Source organism: Heptranchias perlo, chromosome 16, assembly GCF_035084215.1.
Source record: "Heptranchias perlo isolate sHepPer1 chromosome 16, sHepPer1.hap1, whole genome shotgun sequence".
Taxonomy (NCBI): domain Eukaryota; kingdom Metazoa; phylum Chordata; class Chondrichthyes; order Hexanchiformes; family Hexanchidae; genus Heptranchias; species Heptranchias perlo.
The window spans coordinates 35,367,869-35,393,376 of record NC_090340.1 but is presented as its reverse complement, the minus strand read 5'-3'; the positions used below and the strand labels follow the sequence as shown (position 1 = coordinate 35,393,376).

Here is a 25,508-nt window from a genome sequence, read left to right as displayed (position 1 = left end):
TATCACTAAGCCAAGACTGACACTAAATAGGCGCAACAAAGTCTATGATAGGGTAAAACACATCTGTGGAAGGACTGGGCTTTTAGGGCCAAATAACCGTATCTTAGTCCATGCTTTATGTTCTCATCTGGAGGTATCAAAGTCAACAGTCATAGTGCAAAACCATTCCAGAAACAACTATAAGACCGAATCTGTGCCACCCTCATCTCAAACTCCTCCCCCTAAAATTAAATGTTTGCATAAGTCACAAAAATCAGCTTTGAAATGCAACTTAAGCAAATTTGACAGTAATTTCTCTATGTAGTTTGCAGATAAAACAGAAATATATCAACACACTCTCAATTATGTATAAACATAAAACACAGGACAGATGAATGCAATATTTATACAATTTATGAAGCAGACAAAACAGATTATTGACATAATCTCTTGTACACCATTTGGTCGGATCCACTTGCAACAAGTATTACATCTAAAGTCCCACAGTGTATCTATTTATCTCATCAGCAATACCCTCATGCCTATGATATAAATATGATGGGACAAGACCCGAAAGTAAACATCTCCGTGAGGAAGGCTGAGCGTACGGTTCACAAGTAAGTCCACTAGTCGAGTTTCCTAGTTCAGTGCTTATGCCAATAGTCTATTTGTCCCACACACTTATCTTGTAAATAAATGAATCTATTTATTACGTAGGAAAGTTAATTATATGAAAATATCTCCAAAATTGTCAGACCACATGTAAAACATTCCTGGGCTTAATTAATTTATGCTAAACAGATGTCAAATTATATTAGTTTTTTTAAAAAAAATCATTCAAAATATACCATTTACACTGAAAATTGGAAATGGAACAAATAAGGTGTATGAAACTTAACATTTTTTATTGTAGTATTTTATGATCATCATTTGCAGTGTTTAGACTAATTACTCAGACCAGATTAGAGAATATCTGTATACACTCAATGTCATAAATAAGGTAAAATACAGAAAGAAATGTGCATCTGGATCAGGAATTGACCATTCCTAGGTCCTTCTAAATACACCAGAGGAACAGCTTTTGTTCCCATTCCTGGCTGATCCTGTTCACCTGCTGAAGTTGACTGGGGAAGCAGGTATTTCACACTTCTTCCTGTTTCTTGATCAATGCATCAACCTACATTACTCTTTGTTCAACGCAGCATAATTATTTCTGTACAAACAAAATATCTAAGATTGGAATTTAACGAAAGAATTGTCTTCTTCCACTTTGGTGTACAAATTCAAGCCACTGCTTGTCCACGTCCATGGCCTCAAAGAGTTTTGCTGTTAGAAACAGTCATCCGACAATTCAGCAAGGTAAAGGGGTCTGACTGTAAGATTCAGGCTTCCACAATAATGCTGGAAAATGTCACGGTAGGAGGTCCATATTGGTGAAACAAACAGTGTACGAGCTGAGTCCTGAGTTGTGGTTGTATCTCACTTTAATGTGCTGTGTCAAAGTATTAATTTTTGATTGATTATTTTTCTGTTTATTTCTGCTAATGCCACTGAAAATACAAAGGCCCTTTCATCTGAAAGACTGGCATATACGTCAACTTCCTTTTCTTGTCTTTCTATAAAACAAAAAGTAAACACAATAAATAATGATCAACGGTCCAAAGAAATGCAGTTTCTCCAAGGATCTAAATCTTACATATCAACTTCATCATCTAACCCCACCCCCTCTCAAAAAGACATAGTACAGAATCACATTATTAATAACCAGGCTGCCAGAGCTCAAAACACTTCCATCAACTACTGTGGGTAGAAAAGAAGGCCAATCGTTAATTCAATCAGCGTGGGAACTTCCTAAATAACTGCTGTCTTTCTTTTCCATCTGTAACTGAAAAAAAGTTCTCCGGTTTTAATAAAAGGAAATAAAAAAGCAAAAAACTTGGACTAGTATGTGGTTAGGATTATACATTCTCTTGGCACTCCTCAAGGAAAAACAATACTTTTTGCAGCATTACACAACTCCAGGGTTTACACATTCATTAAGACCAGTGGAATTCTGGGCCTCAAGTTTTGTTTGACTATGATGTTTTCTTTACACTTTAGCTACAAAGCTACCTCAATGTACCCAAGAATCTACGTAAAGGAATGATTAACATTTGGCAAAATAGGAGCTAGATGTTTTCTATTCTATTTGCATCTTTGTAAATTAGTACTGTTGCTGCCCAGCTGAAATCCTGAACCTCCTTAAAATTTCATATTCACACCAATCATTTTTAGACTGAAAATATGCAAGGCCATTTTACAAATAAATACCAAAAAAACCTGCAAATGCTATTTTACTATTTGTTAACCCCTTCACTATTTGACATACGATTTCAGCTTGATATGGCTGCATCGCCAAAAAGAGATGGCTCGCTGTTAGATTTATGCAGAGAAACCTGAATACCTCATCAAGGGTTCAGACAGAACTTATTAAAAGAGTTTGCACCCCACATATGGAAATATATTTGCAGACCCTTAGGAGAATGGTATTTATGCCAGTTTATTTAGTATAAGATGTTAAATTGACTGAAAAGAAATTGGGTGATGTCTACAACAGGTTGCTGGAGATAACGATGGCATGTAGGTATTCTTCAGCACCTATTGAGAGAATGCCCAACGATCCACTATTTTTGCATTACTTCCCAACAATATCCCTATGGGTAGTCAGTCAGTTAATGCTTGGCCCAGAGGTACATATTCAAATAGTGTTTTATGGTAATGCGAAGTATACATCTTTTACTGTAAGACTGTTATGCAATTTAAAAAACGATACAGACAAACATCTGTGATTTTCCACACAACTGATCAGTAGCAGTCACCAAGCAGAGACCAAGTGCTTGTCTACAGAGACAGAGAGGAGTAAGGTGAACAGCTGCAGAGGCATCATGGACCCTTTCACAAAAGGAAAAGGCAAAGTGCTGTCACAAAGTTTGGTTTGGATTATTATAAACCCGCCTATTAGTGGCAAAAGGAAGCTAAATGTAATTAGTTCCCACTTGTTTCTATAAATACAGTATGGAAAAAGGGAAAACAAGTAGAAGGAAATAGTGGGGAACCTTGGGTCTAATAAGAGTGAGGAACTTAAAGTAATTAAGATTAATAAAGAAAAAGTACTGAAAAAAATTAATGGGGCTAAAAGCCGACAAATTCCCTGAACCCAACGGCCTACATTCTAGGGATTTAAAAGAGGTGGCTGCAGAGATAGTAGTTGCATTGGTTTTGATCTTCCAAAATTCCCTAGATTCTAGAACGGTCTCCATGGATTGGAAGATCGCAAATGTAACCCTGCTATTCAGGAAAGGAGGGAGAGAGAAAATAGGGAACTACAGGCCAGTTAGCCTGACATCAGTAGTAGGAAAATACTAGAATCTATTATTAAGGATGTAGTAACAGGGCACTTAGAAAATCATAATATGATTAGGCAGAGTCACAGTTTTATGAAAGGGAAATCGTGTTTGACAAATCTATTAGAGTTTTTTGAGGGTGTAACTAGCAGTGTAGGTAAGGGGATGTAGTATATTTAGATTTTCAAAAGGCATTTGATAAGGTGCCACACAAGAGGCTGTTGCACAGGATTAGGGGTAACATATTAGCATGGATTGAGGAATGTTTAATGGACAGAAAACAGAGAGTAGGAATAAATGGGTCATTTTCAGGTTGACAGGTTGTAACTAGTGGGGTGCCACAGGGATCAATGCTTGGGCCTCAGCTGATTACAATATATATCAATGACTCAGAGGAGGGGACCGGGTGTAATGTATCCAAGTTTGCTGATGATACAAAGTTAGGTGGGAAAGTAAGCTGTGAAGAGGACACAAAGATACTACAAAGGGATATAGACATGTTAAGTGAGTGGGCGAGAAGGTGGCAGATGGAGTATAATGTGGGGAAATGTGAAATTATCCACTTTGGTTGGAAGAACAGAAAAGCAGAATATTTTTTAAAAAGTGAGAGACTAAGAAAGGTTGGTATTCAGAGGGATTTGGGTGTCTTTGTACATGAATCACAGAAAGTTCACATGCAGATATAGCAAACAATTAGGAAGGCAAATGGTATGTTAGCCTTTATTGCAAGGGGGTTGGAGTATAAGAGCGAGGAGGTCTTGCTACAATTATGTAGGGGTCTGGTGAGACCACACCTGGAGTACTGGGTACAGTTATGGTCTCCTTACCCAAGGAAGGATATACTTGCCCTAGGGGTTGCAACAAAAGTTCACTAGGAACAGGAGTAGGCCATTCAGCCCTTCGTGCCTGCTCCGCCATTTGATAAGATCATGGCTGATCTGTGATCTAACTCCATATCCCTGCCTTTGGCCCATATCCCTTAATACCTTTGGTTGTCAAAAAGCTATCTCTCTCAGATTTAAATTTAGCAATTGAGCTAGTATCAATTGCCGTTTGTGGAAGAGAGTTCCAAACTTCTACCACCCTTTGTGTGTAGAAATGTTTTCTAATCTCACTCCTGAAAGGTCTGGCTCTAATTTTTAGACTGTGCCCCTACTCCTAGAATCCCCAACCAGCGGAAATAGTTTCTCTCTATCCACCCTATCTGTTCCCCTTAATATCTTATAAACTTCGATCAGATCACCCCTTAACCTTCAAAACTCTAGAGAATACAACCCCAATTCGTGTAATCTCTCCTCGTAACTTAACCCTTGAAGTCCGGGTATCATTCTAGTAAACCTACACTGCACTCCTTCCAAGGCCAATATGTCCTTCCGAAGGTGCGGTTCCCAGAATTGCTCTCAGTACTCCAGGTGCGATCTAACCAGGGTTTTGTATAGCAGCAGCATAACTTCTGCCCCCTTGTACTCTAGTCCTCTAGATATAAAGACCAACATTCCATTAGCCTTACTGATTATTTTCTGCACCTGTTCATGACACTTCAATGATCTATGTACCTGAACCCCTAAGTCCCTTTGGACATCCACTGTTTTTAACTTTTTACCATTTAGAAAGTAGCCTGTTCTATCCTTTTTTGATCCAAAGTGGATGACCTCACATTTGTCTACATTGAATTCCATTTGCCACAGTTTTTCCCATTCACCTAATCTATCAATATCGCTTTGTAATTTTATGTTTTCATCTACACTGCTTACAATGCCACCAATCTTTGTGTCATCGGCAAACTTAGCTATGAGACTTTCTATGCCTTCATCTAATTCGTTAATAAATATTGTGAATAATTGAGGTCCCAAGACAGATCCCTGCGGGACTCCACTAGTCACATCCTGCCAATGTGAGTACCTTCCCATTATCCCTACTCTCTGTCGCCTTTCGTTCAGCCAACTTCCTAACCAAGTCCGTACTTTTCCCTCGATTCCATGGGCTTCTATCTTCGCTAACAGTCTCTTATGTGGGACCTTATCAAATGCCTTCTGGAAGTCCATATAAATAACATCCATTGACATTCCCCTGTCCACTACTTTAGTCACCTCTTCAAAAAATTCAATCAGGTTTGTCAGGCACGACCTACCTTTCACAAATCCATGCTGGCTCTCTGATTAACTGAAAATTCTCGAGGTGTTCAGTCACCCTATCCTTAATTATAGACTCCAGCATTTTCCCCACAACAGATGTTAGGCTAACTGGTCTATAATTCCCCGGTTTCCCTCTCTCTCCTTTCTTAAAAAACGGAGTGATATGTGCAATTTTCCAATCTAGAGGGACAGTTCCTGAATCTAGAGAACTTTGAAAGATTATAGTTAGGGCATCTGCAATGTGCACACCTACTTCCTTTAAAACCCTGGGATGGAAACCATCTGGTCCTGGGGATTTGCTGCTATTATTTTCTTCATTACTGTTGCTTTACTTATGTTAATTTTATCGAGTCCCTGTCCCCGATTCAATATAAGTATTCTTGGATTTTTCGACTGTAAATACTGACGCAAAGTAATTGTTCAACATATCCGCCATTTCCCCATTGTCAATGACAATATCCCCACTTTCAGTTTTTAAGGGGCCAACAGTGCTCCTGATCATCCTCTTTTTCATAATATAACTATAAAAGTTCTTCGTATTGGTTTTGATATCCCTTGCGAGTTTCTTTCCATACTCTCTTTTTGTAGCCCTTACTATCTGTTTTGTGACACTTTGTTGATCTTTGTATCTTTCCCATTCGCTAGGATCTGTGCCATTTTTTGCCTTTTTGTATGCCCTTTCCTTATGTCTTATACTGTCCCTTACCTCTTTAGTTGTCCATGGCTGTTTTTTTTGGCAAGTAGCGTTCTTGCTCCTCAGGGGTATAAACCAATTCTGTATCACGCTAAATGTTTCTTTAAACATTTCCCACTGATCATCAGTCGTTTTACCCATTAACAGATTTGCCCAGTTTACTGTGGACAGTCTCTGTCTCATCCCATTGAAGTCAGCCTTGCCCAAGTCTAGAATCCCAGCAGCTGATTCACTTTTTTTCCTTTCAAACACTACATTGAACTCGATCATGTTATGATCACTATTGGATAGATGTTCACGCACAGTTAAGCCGTTAACTAAATCTGGTTCATTACTCATTACTAAATCTAATATGGCTTACACCTTGTTGCCTCCAGGACATACTGCTGTAGAAAACTATCCCGGACACACTCAAGAAATTCGGTACCTTTCTGACAGTTGCTAGTCTGCTTTTCCCAATCTATGTGAAGGTTAAAGTCCCCCATTAAGACCACTATGCCTTTCTTACACGCTTGTCTAATCTCTGCATTTATACAATCTAGCACTTCAGAGCTGCTGCCAGGGCTCCTATATACAATTCCCACTATAGTCTTAGATCCTTTCCTATTTCTCAATTCAACCCATAAGGTCTCTGTTGGCTGCTTACCTCTCGTTATATCCCCCTTTATCATTGAAGTGATTTCATCTCTAATCATTAAGGCTACTCCTCCCCCTCTTCCATTGTCCCTATCTCTCCTGTAGACCTTATAACCTGATATAATTAGTTCCCAATCCTGACCATCCTGCAGCCAAGTCTCAGTAATAGCTATCATGTCATACCCTCCAATTTGAATTTGAACCTGTAGTTCATTTAATTTATTCCTTATACTCCGTGCATTTGAATATAAAACTCTTAGTTGGACCACACACCCTAGCCTGACCTTCAGCTTTGATGCTGGGTTAATCGCCTTACGCCTTCTAGTTTTTATTTTATCTGTCGTGCCTAAAGTACACTTTCTTTCTGCTGCTCTACGTTTTTCCCTTTCACTTGTTCTTGAACAACTGTTTGTACTATTTGTATTGTAGATTTCCCCTGGGTTGTCCCCTCTCTTGCTGCTCTCAACTTTATTCCCTTCTGACTCCCCGCTCAGGTTCCCATCACCCTGCCACTCTAGTTTAAACCTTCCCCAACAGCACTAGCAAACACCCTCGCGAGGACATTGGTCCCGATCCTGCTCGGGTGTAACCCGTCCCGCTTGTACAGGTCCCACCTTCCCCAGAATCGGTCCCAATGTCCCAGGAATCTAAATCCCTCCCTCCTACACCATCCCTGCAGCCACGCATTCATCCTGTCTATTCTCCTGTTCCTATACTCACTAGCAGTCATCCTGAGATCACTACCTTTGAAGTCCTGCTTTTTAATTTATCTCCTAACTCCTTAAATTCACCTTGCAGGACCTCATCCCTTTTTTTAACCTATGTTGTTGGTACCAATATGGACCACGACTACTGGCTGTTCACCCTCCCCCTCCAGAATGCCCTGCAGCCGCTCCATGACATCCTTGACCCGAGCACCAGGGAGGCAACATACCATCCTGGAGTCACGTTTGCGGCCGCAGAAACGCCTATCTGTTCCCCTTACAATTGAATCCCCTATCACTATAGCCCTGCCACTCATATTCCTCCCCTCCTGTGCAGCTGAGCCACCCGTGGTGCCCCGAACTTGGCTCTTGCTGCTTTCCCCTGATAAGCCATCTCCCCCAACAGTATCCAAAGCAGAATATCTGTTTGAGAGGGAGATGGCCCCAGGGGACTCCTGCTCTACCTGCCTAGTCCTTTTCCTCTGCCTGGCGGTCACCCATTTCCTTTCTGCCTGCGTAATCTTTACCTGCAGTGTGACCACCTCACTGAACGTGCTATCCACGATAGTCTCAGCATCGCGGATGCTCCACAGTGAATCCACCCGCAGCTCCAGCTCCGAAATACGGTTAGCCAGTAGCTGCAGTTGGACACACTTCCTGCACGCATGGTCGCCAGGGACACTGGTAGTGTCCATGACTTAAATGGCGGAGCAGGCTCGAAGGGCCGATTGGCCTACTCCTGCTCCTATTTCTTATGTTCTTATGTTCTTATGTTCCCACATAGTGCAGGAGGATCATATCACGGGTGCGAGCTGTGCTGCCATGACTTGCCTTAGACTCTCAGACTCTCCTCCCGCTCTTGGTCTCTCCTTTTATACTGTGCTCACCTCTCGGACTCTCCTGCCTCACCTGTCACTAGATTGATTCCTGGGATGAGAGGGTTGTCCTGGGAGGAGAGATTGAGTAAAATGGGCCTATATTCTCTGGAGTTTAGAAGAATGAGAGGTGATCTCATTGAAACGTATAAAATTCTTAGAGGTCTTGACTGGGTAGATGCTGAGAGGCTCCTTTCCTTAGCTGGAGAGTCTAGAAGTCGGAGCTGTAGCCTCAAGATAAGAGGACCAAGATGAGGAAAAACTTCTTCACTCAGAAGGTTGTGAATCTTTAGAATTCTCTGTCCCAGAGGGCTGTGGATGATCAATCGTTGAGTATATTCAAGACTGAGATCGATAGATTTTTGGACACTAAGGGAATCAGGGGATATGGGAAAAGGGCAGGAAAGTGGATTTGAGGTAGAAGATCAACCATGATCTTACTGAATGGCAGAGCAGGTTCGCGTGGCCGTATGGTCTACTCCTGCTCCTATTTTTTAGGTGCTTATAAAAATGTTTCAAAATTCTCAAATCACTTATTCTCCATTTTTGATTGAAGTGAAAAACACTTTTTCAAAAAAACCTGAAATACATCACATTCATTTTCACAAGAAACTGGTATATTCAGCAATGGCAGTGAAAAGTTTAGTTATTAATACAGTGGCTTCTGCACTAATTAGTTCAATTGCCAGAATACTTTCAGCAGTTTTCACTGTACTTAAACTGCACTGCAAATACTTTTTTTTGGCAAAAACAATACACTAGGCAGTCCTGGATTAGTAGCAGCAAATTCTAATAAACAAGCAAAACTGAGTTTTGCCACTCTTCAAAAATTTGAAAACTTTTACATCTAGTTCTTACCACTGCACATTGTTAATTAATAATAGGGTACAGTTGAATTCCCTCAATTAGCAAAGACAGAAGCTTACAAACCAAAAGTCTCAGATTTAATTTCCAGCTGGTGCTGAGTTAGCTGATCTTTACCCGGGTGACAAATTGCGCTACAATTGGCCTCAAAACCCCTGGGATAGAGACAAAAAAAATATCAGCCAAGGTTCTCAATCTTGATTACTATCCTGTGACTCCTGCTGGAAAATGCATCTTTGTCTGAAGACAGATTGGCTCACCTGTGATGTCGCTCTGCCTCTCCATTCAAATTACCTGATGACACTCACTATCTAAGCTCAGACATGAATGAGCAAGGTTTCCGGGATGCAATTACTTCACATGGATCCATATCCCAGCATGGGTCAACTATTTCAGGAGAGGAGCAGGGCTAAGCAAGAGCAAATTGGTAAAAAAGACTATTCACTAAAGGGGGCAACACTGCAGTTGTAAGCCCAGCCCCTTTGCCCCCTGCTCCTGAAGGTGCTGGGTTATGATTCCAAGAGCACCACCAGTCCTCTGGTATCTACTGATTCTTCGCATGTGAGCCTGGCAGAACCCAGTTTGATTTTTTTTCCCTCTCTAGCAGAGACCAACTGTAGCATGTCCACCATGACCCAGCTGATGTACCCAACAACAAAGGATTGAACTTGGTCTGCAAAGCTCAATCCACCCCCCCCCAGAATCACATAAGTAATTTCACCTTTCTCATCATCATGCTTTTTGCTAGGGGTGGTCTTCGGTCGCCCTCGTCGCCGCCGAATCTGCTCAGAATGGCTCTCCGATCTGGAACGTTTCCTGTTTTCCAAGTCTTTGGTTAGAGGAGAATTTGCTTTCTCTCGCCGTGCCCTTTCTGTTCTCCTTCTCTTAGCTGCTGACTTGTTGTCTATCACAAAATAAAGGTTTGTTAAATCTTGTCAGATCCATTGTATAGCAAATAGTCTAATGTTTACGTTCCATTAAAACGGGACACGTAAGGTGACATTCAGTCACAGATATTAGCTCTAAGTCCTTTCCAAAACCAAACCTGCCCAGTTAGGATCAATCTAGAATTCAGATGCCACCTCTGCCCATACCATGTAAATGCAACCATGGTGGCAGCATTAAACATCTGAAGCTGGCTGCTAATACAACAAACTCCCGTTTAGATATTCAGAATTTGGGTTCAAATTTCAAAAGATAGATTAGAATCTCACTCACTATAATCTTGTTAAAACAGGACTGTAAAAAGGAAGTAAGGAAATGTCAGAAGACTAAAGATATGATTATTTGAACCCCTCAGATTTTTGTCCTACTCCCAAATAAGTCAAATTTAAAGTGATTGATTAATACAAAATAGTACTACCCTGCCCTTTTGGATGAAATATATTTAGTAGAGAGTGCTTTCACTACAGTAATTTCAAAATACCATATATAACAATCTGTATATATTAAACATTACATCTATGCACATTCCCTGTCACCTTTTCCATTATAATTGCCTTTGTTTACATTTATAATGGAAACTGCCTACATAAACTTATCGGACTGTAATTACCACAGCTCCTTAATGGAGCCGTTGCAGCACTAACACTGGCAGAAGTTGTAATTACAACATGTCAAGTTACATAGGCATTTTCCATTATAAATGAGGGCACAGGAATTTATAATGGAAATATAAAAATAAGAACTGAATGCATAACTTTAAAAAGCGACTCAATAATGTCTGCACACCGTGGTCCAGTTATCCCATCCTCTAACTTTGCTTCACCTGAAGACAACACTTGGTCTTGACTCATGTGCTACACCTTGGGAGATCAACTCGTGTATTAAAATTATTTTAACATCCCAGGAGTGTACCTGTGCTCACATCATACTTCGGCAATAACAAGATTTACCAAATCCAAGTCTCTCAAACAATTTAAACAGAAATGTTTCATTACTATAGAAGGTAATAAAGGCATTTCTTCAGCACAGCTTTGAAGGTGGCGTTTTTGTGTCAAAAAACTGACTGCCATCAATAGTCTCCCATGTACTACGTGATGAGCATCCTGACATGAATATGCATGCCTTTTCTGAGCATGTGCAGAGCAATGTTTTTGGTTTATTAAAGCACAAAAAGCAGTTTGACAACTGGACACCCATATTCAGACCAGTGTGGTATTACCAATGATAATCACACTCTAAAGATAAACTGTCTCCATTTTGGCCCCAAACTGTATACCTGCATCCAAAGGGAAAACCATAATTGTGACAATGATGTAATTCAGATGCAAACAGTCAAAAAAGCAAAACTTCGACGGTAAAGAAAAGAAAGGACTCGCATTTATATAGCGCTTCTCACATTTTCAGCACACCCAAAGTGCTTCACAGCCAATAAATTAATTTGAAAGCATAGTCACTGTTACTCTGAAGGCAAAGGCTGCAGCCAATTTGCACGCATCAAAGTCCCACAAATATCAATGAGTCAATGACCAGTTTTGGTGGTTGTGGTTGATGGCTAAATGCTGGCCGGACACCAGGAGAACGCCCGTTTTTCTTTGAATACAGCGATGGGATCTTTTACATCCACTTGAACAAAGAGACTTGGTTTAAGGTCTCATCTGAAAGGCAGCACCTCTGACAATGCAGCAGTCCCTCAGTGTCAGCTTAGATCATGTGCTCAAGTCGTGGAATGGGTCTTGAACCCACAACCTTCTGACCCAAGGCAGGGGGTGAAGTCCTGCCACTGAGACAAATTGACATTATGTAAGACTGCATCATTGAAAAGGAAGCAAAGAAGAGTTCGATCTTTAGATCTAAAGAAACATTCAAATCAGAAAGAGGAAAGTGACAAAAATACTTACATATAATTGGGCAAGTTGTATGTACCCAGAAAAACTACAGCATGCAACTGAGCAGTCATGCATGATATACAAAAAGGGCTAAATAACCACAATAAGGAGCTTAGAAGGATCACAAAGTACAGGGAGCTGCATAGTGGAAATCCTAACAAGAAATGATTCCAGGTGAAACAAATGCCCAGGAGAGGTGAGTAACGTCCCTGGTTTCTACAAAGCAAATAAATTGTATTTAGCAATCAATGTGATTTAGATTATCCAAGTAAACACTAAAAAAAGAACTACACGCATCATTGTATGTGGTTCTCTAAGGAACATCTGAAAGCAGCAATACTCTATGCTACAAATATCATAATGAGCTTTGCAAAGGACAAGTTACTAAAGAACGTAGCGTCATCTAGATTATGTTCAATTAACATAGCTCCTAAATACATACATAAAAGTATATGTTGTGCATTCACAAATAGAAATAATTAAACCAGTACAGTAAGCACATAACAATCTCCAAGGGGCCAAAGACACTTAAAGGATGTGTGTGTCACATCTTGCAGCAAATAACGCAACTACTCCTCAATCCCAAGAGATAATAAAATGTTTCCTAGCTGTCAGTGAGGAAGAGGCAAATAGGCATATTTCTATCTTCAACTGAAAGGATTTTAGAGAGAACACAAGAACTAGGAGCAGGAGTAGACCATACGACCCCTCGAGCCTGTTCTGCCATTCAATCAGATCATAGATGATCTTCAACCTCAACTCCACTTTCCCGCCCAATCCCCATATCCCTTGATTCACCTAGAATCCAAAAATCTATCTATCTCAGCCTTGAATATATTCAACAACTCAGCATCCACAGCCCTCTGGGGTAGAGAATTCCAAAGATTCACAACCCTCGGAGTGAAGAAATTCCTCATCTCAGTCTTGAATGGCCGACCCCTTATCCTGCAACTATGCCCCCTAGTTCTATACTCTCTAGTCAGGGGAAACAATCTCTCAGCATCTACCCTGTCAAGTTCCCTCATAATCTTATATGTTTCAATTAGATCACCTCTCATTCTTCTAAACTCCAGAGAGTAGAGGCACATCCTACTCAACCTCTCCTCATAGGACAACCCTCTCATCCCAGGAATTAATCTGGTGAACCTTCGTTCCACTGCCTCCAAGGCAAGTATAACCTTCCTTAGATAAGGAGACCAAAACTGTACCCAGTACTCCAGGTGAGGTCTCACTAAAGCCCTGTACAACTGTACTAAGACTTCCTTACTCTTGTACTCCTATCCTTCCAGTTCACTTGCGGTAACTAATCCCATTGAGTTCAATGCACTGGATCTCCTGGCATACAACATAATCTTGAACAACTGATAGATAGTAATGACTACTGTGTTGAACAGGTAGATCATGAAGGAAGCAATTGGACAAGTAGATAGAATTTCCTGGACATTACCTAGTAGAGACCACTAATCACCTGGTAAACACTAGTGCCTTGTTCTGTCATATCAGTACCACCATCCAGGCTATTTGGCAAAAGCCCCCTGATGGCTTTCAATAAAGATGGAATTCCTGGATGCCATCCCACTAAACCAAGGCATCATCAGAGGCTACCAAAACAAATCTCATTAAATTTACATCCTTCTGATCCAAGTAATGAAATTAAGAAAATAATCAGCTTAGATCAATCCTCTGTGCCTTTCTGATCAAACAGACATCACACCTACACAGTTGATGGCAACCTCACTCCTTCTGCAGCTGAAATCCTCATCCATGCCTTTGTCACCTGCAGATTCATTAATCCAAAGCTCTCCTGACTGACCTCCCATCCTTCACCATAAAATATAAAATATAAAAGTTGAGATGTATTGGTGAAGCTATACAATACTTTAGCAAGACCACTGGAGCATGGTGGTGATACCGGAGCACTTCCAAAGAAGGAGCGAAGGATGGAGGGAGAAAAAGCTGGTACATAATTGAATTCAGTTCACCCTCTTCCATTTCCTACTATTACAGTATGGTAGCGTAGTGGTTCAGAATATGGTACTGAACTAGCAACCCAGAGGCCATGAATTCACGTCCCACCATGGCAAATTTGTGTGCAATCACTAGGCAAAATGACCACATATGCAGTTCTAGGCTCCACACAAATGGGAAGGATGTTGAGGCAATAGAAAGAGTACAGCACAGGTTCACTAGGATAACGCCCGATATGAGGAAATACAAATATGAAGAAGGATTTGAAAAATTAAAGCTGTTTTTGTTAGAACAAGGGTGATTTTATAGAGGTGTTTAAAATTATCAAGGAATGGGACAGAGTAGATAGAAACAAACTGTTTCTAGTGATTGAGGGGGGTCTAGAACTAGAGCACATAGATACAAGATTAAAGGTAAGCGATTTAGGACAAAGAGCAGGAGAAACTTTTTTTAAAAATAGAGCGTTGCGAAACTGTGGAACGCACTGCCAATCTTAGTAACTGAAGCAGAGACTGTGTCAACATTTAAGGATACAGTGGATAGGTGGTTGAAGGAAAGGAGAATATAGAGATAAGGGAACAGAATGGGCACATAGGATTAGGACTACTGTTTGTGTAGAAGATAAACAGTAACAGGGGCTAGTTATACGGTAATATGGCCTGTTTCAGTGTTGTAATTTCTCTGTAATTCTATGTTTTTTGCAGTACCTTCCTGCACTGATTTAAGGAGAGCAGCACTGCACCAACCTTCCACTACCCTTCTCCCCCATTTACTTTTCCACCTGGTGTGGTTCTGCAACAGGCATCAAGCAGATGTAGAGCTGGAAATGGGTCTCTACTGCCACCAGAGCAAGGCAATTTAGAATGTTTACATTCTGCTGTGTAGCTGATCAGTCCTGTGCACCACCTGCCCTACTTTCCATCCACGGCCAGAGAGAAGCACAGCAGAAGATAAAGAGAACCAGTACGTGACTGAGCAGATGAGGGAGGGAAAAGTAAATGCGAGCACGAGTGCACGATCGAATGAGAGAGAAACACAGCGCATCAGAGTACGCAAGATGCCACACTTTGTTATGGAGATACAAAACAGTATTTTTAAAAAGGGAAAAACGCTGGTTACTTAATGCTGTGCGCTTCTGACCTGGAACTCAAACTTACCAGCACTTCACAGTTTGCAAAGTTCCATGATCAGACAACGAAACTCTGAGTGAGCCAGACTTAAAACAATTAGAATCTCTGGCCTTAAAGGGACAGACCCCTTTAAATACGGCTCCAGCTTAGCAGAAGAATAATAAGGCATCATTTCAATACAGATCATCAGTAAGTTTACCACAAGCAACACTATGAGAGATCCATTATTATTTTTTTAAAAACAAGTCAGTGTGCACATGGCATACATCATATAGCAAACATACTTTTGTTACAGATAGAAAATAATCTTAAAGGGAGAAAAACAGCTAACTACTTAATGGTGGATGCACTGACCTGGAACTGAAACTGACTAGCACTTTACAACTTGTAAACATTCCATGACAAAATAACAACTTGCACTTATATAGCATCTTTCATGTAAAAACCACCCCAAGGCACTTCACAGAAGTATAATCAGACAAAAATGAACACCGGCCCAAAGGAGGAGATATTAGGAGGGATGGCTAAAAGCTTGGTCAAACAGGTAGGTTTGAAGGAAGGCCTTAAAGAACCAGAGGAAGATGGAAAGGAAGAGAGGTCTAAGAAGGTAGTTCCAGAGCGTAGGGCCAAGGCGGCAGAAAGCACGGACCCCAATGGTGTGGCAAAGGGGAGTTGTGGATGCACAAGAGGCCAGAGTTTGAGGAATGCAGAATTCTCAAAGGATTCTAGGGTTACAGAAGTTTATAGAGATAGGGAGGGGTGATGCAATGAAGGGATTTATACACCAGGATGAGAATTTTAGATTGGAGGCATTTGGGGACCAGGCACCAATTAGATCAGCGAGCACGGGATTGATGGATGAGCAGGACTTGGTGCAGGATAGGATATGGGCAGCGGCATTTTGGATGTGAAGTTTACGATGGGTAAAACATGGGCGGCTCATTGGAAGATTGGAAAAGCTGCGTCTGGAGGTGATAAAGACATGGATGAGGGTTTCAGCAGTAGGTGAAACTGCCTATTTTTGTTAGGCAAGGGTGTTAAGGGTTACGGAACCAAGGCGGATAGGTGGAGTTAAGATACAGATCAGCCGGTACAGGCTCGAGGAGCTGAAAGGCCTACTCCTGTTCTTATGTTCCTAGGTGGGCTGAGGCAGGGGTGGAGGTGGGAAGTAGATGTTCTTTGTGACGGAGAGAATATGGGATCCTAAGTTCAGCTTAGAGTCAAATAGCATGCCAAGGGTGAAAACAGTCTGGTTCAGCCTGAGATAGTGACTGAAGAGAGTGATGGAATGGGTAGCAAGGGCTCGGAGTTTGTGATGGAAGCTGAAGACAATGGTTTTGATCTTTCCAACGTTCAATTGGAGGAAACTGTGTCTCATCCAGGACTGGATTTTGGACAAGTAGTCTGACAACAGAGGTAGTGAAGGGGTTGAGAGAGGTGGTGGAGAGGTAGAGCCAGGTGTCGTCAGTGTGCACGTGCAAGCAGACCTGATGTGTTTGAATGATGTCGCCAAGGGGCAGCTTGTAGATGAGGCAACATTTGAACAGTGAGTGACCAAGCTTGTGCTTATTAACAATTAGACTTTGTTGCCTTAAAGGAACACAGTTCCCCTTAGTAGGATAATACATTCATCATTACATGCTATATTACTCCCACCATTATGAAACAGATCCGCATACAATTAACCATGAGCAACATTACAGGAGATCCATTAGTAATATAGTAGCTAGTGATGCAAAACAATCATAAAATGCTGGGCACTTCTGAACTGCACTTCTAATTCACAGCTCGAAACTGACAAACAAGTTCCCATTGCAAAGTTCCCTAATCAAATAATTAAACTAAATGTCTATTTACTTAACAATTAGACCCAGGGGCCTCAAAGAAGGACAGCTACACCTTACCAGCAGAACAACACGTTGTGCTTTGATAAAACCTTTGCTAAAGGTTTTCAGTCCAGTTGTGTTTCTACAGTCAAAATAACTGAGCAACTAAAACAGATACCAATTTGTAATCTAACTATGGATGATAAATTTATGTTGCTTACTCATTTCTTTGCTCCCCACCCCATACAGTTATCTTGCTCGGCAGTCTGACAGAATTTCCGATCATTTACCTAAATTAGGTGGCGGTGATTTCTCAGACTGTTTAGCATTCAGTAGTCTTCTACTTATAAAAATGAATCCACAAGGGCATGATTTACAGGCAACAGGAATCTGAAAAATTAAACAGTTGAAATTAGATGACGTTTTTTTTCTGCAGTCCAGCTCAGTAAACATCTTAATCACAAGGGATATGATTACGTTCACAAACGTAGGCATTTTTCTATACAATATATATGTATATATTTAAAAATCACAGCCACGCAAACCGATAAACCACTCGAGATTATTGTAAATTCTGGTACATTTTAATATCCAATTCGCACTAAAAGGATTACGTTGCACCGATTCATTAAAAATTACTCGTAATCTCCAATAAGACTATATACTAGGCTAAGGCAATTTGCCAAGAATGCAGTCTTTTGCATTTTCCTTTTGATGACGAACTGACATTTCTTATGCAAATATTTCTAAGAATTGGCGTCTGTCCTACATGAAACAATTACTGTAAAACGCCTACATAATCAAACTATAATTAATAACACCGAGGTAATAAGCAGAAATCCACAGGCAATTGATTTTGAATACAAATGGCTGCACGATTTGCAGCGTGAACTCAACGCTGAAAAACAAATATGTATTTTCAAAGTCTAGGCGTAAACCCATGAATGTCTCCGTTGTTATTAAGCCTTTGGCAACTCGTCATCACTTTACCAGTATTCATGTTTGTTAGAACGGCCCGCACTGCATCCGCCACATGACAACAAAGATTAAATTCTACGTTCAAAGAGGTCTGAAAATGTCTTATTTCCCCATTAAAAGTTTATTTACGACTATGTCGAATAGGAGACTTGGAGCACGGCTATTTATCAACGTGGAAGTAATATGTAATTTTGCAAATATGGTATTCAGCTGACGCCGAAACATTTTAATCACTTTCAGATGAAAGACATCTGCTCAAGAGCTGTATTCCACAGTCATTTACAGCCCAAATACCATCCTTTTATTGTTTTACATCTCCAAATAGAATACGTGACCATTTCGTAGTAAAGACCGGGGGGGGGGGGGGGGGAGAGAAATCTGATATTATGCAATATTACCCACGCTTAAAGCTTGCTGAAAGGTCCTGTAGTAATCAAAGGTGTAATTTTTTTTAAAATTAAAAATCGTGTCAGTAACGTGGTCACACAAGAACCAATCGAAAATATATGGCCAATGTTTCTGAATGATGCTTCAAAAAGCAACCTCAATAATGTACTCTATCAAACCGCACAAAGAAAGGCTCGATCCTCACCGATAATCGCGAAATGAATGTGAAATGTACAAATATTTATAGTCTGATATATCCCACCTGTTGGTCACATTCCGGACATGCTTTCGTAGCCATTTTTGTAACTTTCTTCGCCTTATTTGCAGCCATTTTCCAGGTTTTATTGCGGGCTCTGATTCACAAGGGCTGTCTGTGATAAAAAAGTTCGAATGGAACTTCATTACAACTCCGGAGTAACAATGTATCCGGCTGCCGTCGCCCGCGAGCCCAGCATCGACCTGCGCGGCAACCCTGCGCGCGCCACGTACCGCGGGCGGGAGCACGCAAACACCGCTCGCGGGCGGGAGCACGCAAACACCGCTCGCGGGCGGGAGCACGCAAACACCGCTCGCGGGCGGGAGCACGCAAACACCGCTCGCGGGCGGGAGCACGCAAACACCGCTCGCGGGCGGGAGCACGCAAACACCGCTCGCGGGCGGGCGGGCGGGCATCCGCGCGCGCGCACATTCGAAAACACACATGGTCTACCCGGAAGCATCGTCTAGCGTAATAGTCACTGGCAACAACATTAAGATTTAATTTGATAAGTTTCCTTTTATTTTGGTATGATTTGGGTGTTTATCTCTGAAAAGGGGACACTTTTGTTAGATTTCTTTTATTTGGGTTGATCTAACGGTTAATTGAGAAAAGGCACCACTTTTTGTTTGGAAACAATTATCTTCCCTCCTTTTCTGTTGCAGGCGCTGGTTTTCTGCTAAGGTACTGACACCTTATCCCCCAGTGACTAATTATGTGTGAGCAAAAAGCAAAATAAAAACCTGCAGATGCTGGAAATCTGAAACAAAAGCAGAAAATGTTGGAAACACTCAGCGGATGAGGTAGAGAACTGACAAGTTAAGGATTCAGGTTTGGACCCTTCATCAGAACTGCAAGATATTACAGATAAACAGCATTTAAAAAGGAATAGAACAAAAAAAAATGTGAGGGGGAAAAAAGAAGCACACACACAAGAAATAGAAGCAAAATACTGCAGATGCTGGAAATCTGAAATAAAAACAGAAAATGCTGGAAACATGCAGCAGGTCAGGCAGCATCTGTGGAGAGAGAAACCGAGTTAACGCTTCAGGTTGATGACCGTTCATAAGAACTGAAAGATGTTTAGAGTTGAACAGCTTTTAAGCAAGTGCAGAGCCAAGGAAAAGGGGACAGGGAAAGAACAAAAGAGGTCTGTGATAGGGCAGGAACGATTAAAGTGATGATGGTACAAGCAAAAGGAGATGATAATAAGATCGATAGAGGCAAAAGATGGGTCCATAGGAAGTATAAATGGTTACAGCAGAATAATATAGGAGGAGGTGGGCAGCATGGAAAATCTGGCAAAGAAAAGGCTCCCATGACCCAGGAATATGGCAGAAGAAAGGCAGGTAGACCCAGGGGTGCAGACTACCCTGCCGGGCGTGTACCAATAAGGATCCCCACCCCAAGAACCAGCCCACACCTCCACTTCCAGTGGCTCAGGCGCAGCCATCTTTCATTGCCAGCACCTGCTATCTGAGAGAAAATGGGAGTGATGGTTAAGATCTAAAGTTGTTAAACTCAGTGTTAAGGCCGAAAGGCTGTAAAGTGCCTACTAGAAAGATAAGGTGCTATTTGCATTGAGCTCCTTTGGAACAAAGTAGGAGGCCAGGGACAGAGAGGTCAGGGTGGGAGTGGGATGGAGAATTAATGTGGCAAGCGACCAGAAGCTCAGGGTCACACTTGTGGACTGAACAGTGGTGTTCAGCAAAGCGATCACCCAATCTGCGTTTGGTCTCCCTGGTGTAGAGGAGACCGCATCATGAGCAGTGAGTACCGTATACTAAGTTGGAAATCTTTGTTTCACTTAGAAGGGGTATTTGAGGCCCTGGACGGTGGCAAGGGAGGAGGTGAAAGGGCAGGTATTGCATCTCCTACGTTTGCAATGGGAAGGGGTCAGGGGAACAGCGATAATGGTCACTGCCCAGATATACATGATGGTTAAAACTCTGTGCAAAATACAGCTGCCAGAGGTTCATCTGTATCTTCAAACCAGTGACCTTCTTGTTGTCTTCATCTGATGAGGAGAAGAAAAATAAGCATTATATCCCAAACATTAACAATGTTGGCAGTTAGCTACTTGCTCTATTATTAGAATATTTGGTAATTTTTAACTGGGTAACATTTGTATTCGAAAATGAACATTTAGATTTGGCATTATCCTTTGATTCATTGACTGGATGCCTGCAGTACTGTTTGGTGGTAGGAATCTTCATGTACAGTTTGAGAACCACACATCAGAGTCATAACAGGTGGCATTGGCAAACAGCAACACAGTGTTGCGATTAATTGGCATTGTCTTTCTTAATCCCAGTTCATTAAACACTTGCCAAAAATGTAGATGGTCCTCTAGGAATTTACACTGTTTTCATTCAGTGCATGAAATTTTTCAGTATCTGTGAAACAATATGGGCTTTGCCTTTTTCAGACAGAGACAGTTACATATGTTTTGCTTTTGTGTTGCTGTAACCCATCTCAAGTTTATGCATGTACTGTACTAATAACAAAAGACTTCTAATTAAACATGTAGAAGGCAGGTCATTCATTCAAGTTACCCTACAGGCCACATGCTATACTATCATCAATCCAAGGATACACAAGAAGAACTAACATCTTCAAGAGATGAGGATGGACAAAAAGTTTTGGCATTTTAATTGATGAAAGCAGTATAAATAAATTCTTGCACATTATGGAGGGGAAATGTCAGCTTGCATTTCCACTCTTGATTATTAACCAGCGATCCTTGCTGGAAACTATGAGGAGAAGACAGAATTGGACATGGCTGTGTACTCTCCATGGTCAGACACTCAAGCCAAGACATTCCAATGTTGTTACACATGGGATAAAGTGGAAATAGGGACAACAGGACCTCCAGCTCACCCTCAGCAAAACTGGCAGACCTTTTCCCTCCTCTTATCCGGATGGCCATCTTCTAATCCTTCATCCTTGTGTGAGGTATTGATAGTATGTGTGCAGGAATTTAAATCCTCCTTCCAATCCTCAATTCAGGCCCCTCTATGCGCTCTTACCAAATGCTTAGCGGATCTCCAGTGGGAGTCTGCTATTGACATATAAATGAGCTAACCCCAGAAAACAGATTGGTCACTTCATTGAGGCCTTCTCCTGCCAGCTGGACTGTACCCAGCATAAGTTCAGGGGAGGAAAAGTAAGTGGAGAAATTCAGAAGGAAAGCGAAAAAGGTGAAACTAGCAGGACATGATTGTATTTAAAACATGTTCACAATATGTATGTGTGACTACACAATATAAACCCCATGAAGACACAATGGTATATTTATAGAAATATTTTCGGTAGTAAGAAGTTTAGAAAATATTAGCATTATATTGCGAAAGCTATAAGCATCTAAGTCAAGGGTGGATTGATTAGGGAAAGCCAGCACAGATTAGTTAAAGGCAAATCATGTTTAACTAACCTGATAGAGTTTTTTGATGAGGTAACAGAGAGGGTAGATGAGGGCAATGCAGTTGATGTGGTATATATGGACTTTCAAAAGGCATTTGATAGAGTGCCGCACGATAGGCTTATCATAAAGATTGCGGCCCATGGAATAAAAAGGACATGGATACAGAATTAGCTCAGGGACAGGAAACAGAGAGTAGTGGTGAACGGTTGTTTCTCGGACTGGAGGGAGGTGTAGTGGTGTTCCCCAGGAGTCAGTGCTGGGACCACTGCTTTTTTTGATTTAAATGACTTGGACTTGGGTGTACAGGGCACAATTTCAAAATTTGCAGATGACACAAAACTTGGAAGGGTAGTAAACAGTGAGGAGGATAGTGATAGACTTCAAGAGGATATAGACAGGCTGGTGGCATGGGCAGACACATGGCAGATGAAATTTAACACAGAAAAATGCCGAGGCAATACATTTCGGTAGGAAGAACAAGGAGAGGCTATATAAACTAGAGGGCACAACTCTAAAAGGGGTACAGGAACAGAGAGATCTGGAGGTATATGTGCACAAATTGTTGAAGGTGGCAGGGCAGGTTGTGAAAGTGGTTAAAAAAGCATATAGGATCCTGGGCTTTATAAATAGAGGCATAGAGTACAAAAGTATGGAAGTCATGATGAACCTTTATAAAACACTGTTCGGCCACAACTGGAATATTGTGTCCAGTTCTGGGCACCGTACTTCAGGAAAGATGCAAAGGCCTTAGAAAGGGTGCAGAAGAGATTTACTAGAATGATTCCAGGGATGAGGGACTTTAGTTACATGGATAGACTGGAGAAGCTGGGGTTGTTCTCCTTGGAACAGACGGTTGCGAGGAGATTTGATAGAGGTATTCAAAATCATGACGGCTCTAGACAGAATAGATAGAGAGAAACTGTTCCCATTGGCGGAAGGGTCAAGAACCAGAGGACGTAGATTTAAGGTGATTGGTAAAAGAACCAAATATGACATGGGGATAAATGTTTTTACACAGTGAGTGGTTAGGATCTGGAATGCACTGCCCAAGGGAGTGGTGGAGGCAGATTCAATCATGGTCTTCAAAAGGGAACTGGATAAGTACTTGAAAGGAAAAAATTTGTAGGGCTAGGGGTAAAGGACTGGGGAGTGGGACTAGCTGGATTGCTCTTGCATAGAGCCGGTGCGGACTTGATGGGCCGAATGGCCTCCATCTGTGCTGTAACCGTTCTATGATTCTATATTAGCTTATGTTATCATCAAGGTGAATAGGGCCATTATATCTGTATAGCACAATAGAACAATCTGTTAATTGGAAACGGAGGCTGAAATTTTCCTCTTTAGCAGCTGTACCATAAGTGTGATAGGATGGGATTTCTGCCCACCCAATAGTCGTGATGATGATCTCAGTGAATTTCTAGGGTTCAGCTTAATGCAAGTATTTTCAACAAGCTCCTGTGCTGAGGAACCCACCAGGGAGCAGATGCAGGCTTAAAAGGACTCCACACTCGCAAGGTAAGGAAAATTGCCTGGCCTCTGTTGGATCCAGTGTGAAATGCCAGTCGTGGAGTGCGAATTGATTGCCCCAGAATCAAATGCACGCCCTGGGTGGGCCTTTTAATTTTGGATACCAGTAACATGCTAGTGTTATTAGTGTCCAGTGTTACTATGGCGGTGATGACAGAAAATGTCACTCGTTCCTACTTCCATATTTGATGATGCCAGAAAATCGCAAGAAGCTACAAATGCAAGGGATCCAGCAGGAAAGGTGCCCACCCAATTTCCCATTGATGAAACTCAAGACAAAAATCCTCGCTGAAGTGTTGTCAGCTGAAAAAATATCAGCTTTTCATAACCACACACAATTGTAGTACCAAATCATTGTACAGTAGCCAGGATGGAGCATTTTTACCTTGACATAAAGCAGTGCATGCTCACCAAGCAGAATGATTGAAACAGTCAGCAATGGTTCACCATTTTTGGCCCTGTAGGTTTTTCTTTTGGTTTACTTAAGCAACAATAAAGTTGAAATCTTACTATTTAATATTAGTTTAAAATAAACAAGTTAATCCTTTTGTTAAATTAGTGCCAAAGGAATTTCAAACATACACTATACTAATATCAAACATTCTAATTTTGACCCAATTTTTTTGCAAAATAGTGTGGTTATCGCTAACATTCCAAATATAGTTTGTCTCCATAACAGTCTCAGCAGTCCAAGATTAATAATTCATTGTTTCTGAAGTGCTTTGAGACATTTTGTTGTAATGTCGCACTATAAAATGCATATTATTAATTTAATTTCAATAGATATTACGCAGTAAACATTATATGTATATCCTGAAAAAGCCTAGAGAAACTAAATTAGTAATTAACAAAAGAGCTGAATTCCAGAGGTGAGGTGAGAGTAACTGCTCTTGACATCAAGGCAGCATTTGACCGAGTGTGGCACCAAGGAGCCCTAGTAAAATTGAAGTCAATGGGAATCAGGGGGAAAACTCTCCAGTGGCTGGAGTCAAACCTAGCACAAAGGAAGATGATAGTGGTTATTGGAGGCCAATCATCTCAGCCCCAGGACATTGCTGCAGGAGTTCCTCAGGGCAGTGTCCTAGGCCCAACCATCTTCAGCTGCTTCATCAATGTCCTTCCCTCCATCATAAGGTCAGAAATAGGGATGTTCGCTGATGATTGCACAGTGTTCAGTTCCATTCACAACCCCTCAGATAATGAAGCAGTCCATGCCCGCATGCAGCAAGACCTGGACAACATCCAGGCTTGGGCTCATAAGTGGCAAGTAACATTCGTGCCAGACAAGTGCCAGGCAATGACCAGCTCCAACTAGAGAGAATCTAGCCACCTCCCCTTGACATCAACGGCATTACCATCGCCGAATCCCCCACCATCAACATCCTGGGGGTCACCATTGACCAGCCACATAAATACTGTGGCTACAAGAGCAGATCAGAGTCTGGGTATTCTGCATCGAGTGACTCACCTCCTGACTCCCCAAAGCCTTTCCACCATCTACAAGGCACAAGTCAGGAGTGTGATGGAATACTCTCCACTTGCCTGGATGAGTGCAGCTCCAACAACACTCGAGAAGCTCGACACCATCCAGGACAAAGCAGCCTGCTTGATTGGCACCCCATCCACCACCCTAAACATTCACTCCCTTCACCACTGGCGCAAAGCGGCTGCAGTGTGTACCATCCACAGGATGCACTGCAGCAACTCACCAAGGCTTCTTCAACAGCACCTCCCAAACCCGTGACCTTTACCACCTAGAAGGACAAGGGCAGCAGGCACATAGGAACAACACCACCTGCATGTTCCCCTCCAAGTCACACACCATCCCGACTTGGAAATATATCGCCGTTCCTTCATCGTCGCTGGGTCATAATCCTGGAACTCCCTACCTAACAGCACTGTGGGAGAACC

General features: G+C 41.6%; 1 protein-coding gene across 1 annotated transcript; it reads right to left on the bottom strand.

Moving 5' to 3' along the window:
• Positions 1-375: 375 nt before the first annotated feature.
• Positions 376-18,884, bottom strand: c16h16orf87 (chromosome 16 C16orf87 homolog). Its single transcript, XM_067997479.1, has 4 exons — positions 18,653-18,884; positions 17,316-17,415; positions 9,992-10,174; positions 376-1,595 (listed from the first exon to the last, which is right to left on the bottom strand). Exons 1-4 carry the CDS (start codon positions 18,719-18,721, stop codon positions 1,477-1,479), a joined length of 471 nt encoding a protein of 156 aa, XP_067853580.1. The 5' UTR covers positions 18,722-18,884; the 3' UTR covers positions 376-1,476.
• Positions 18,885-25,508: the final 6,624 nt, after the last annotated feature.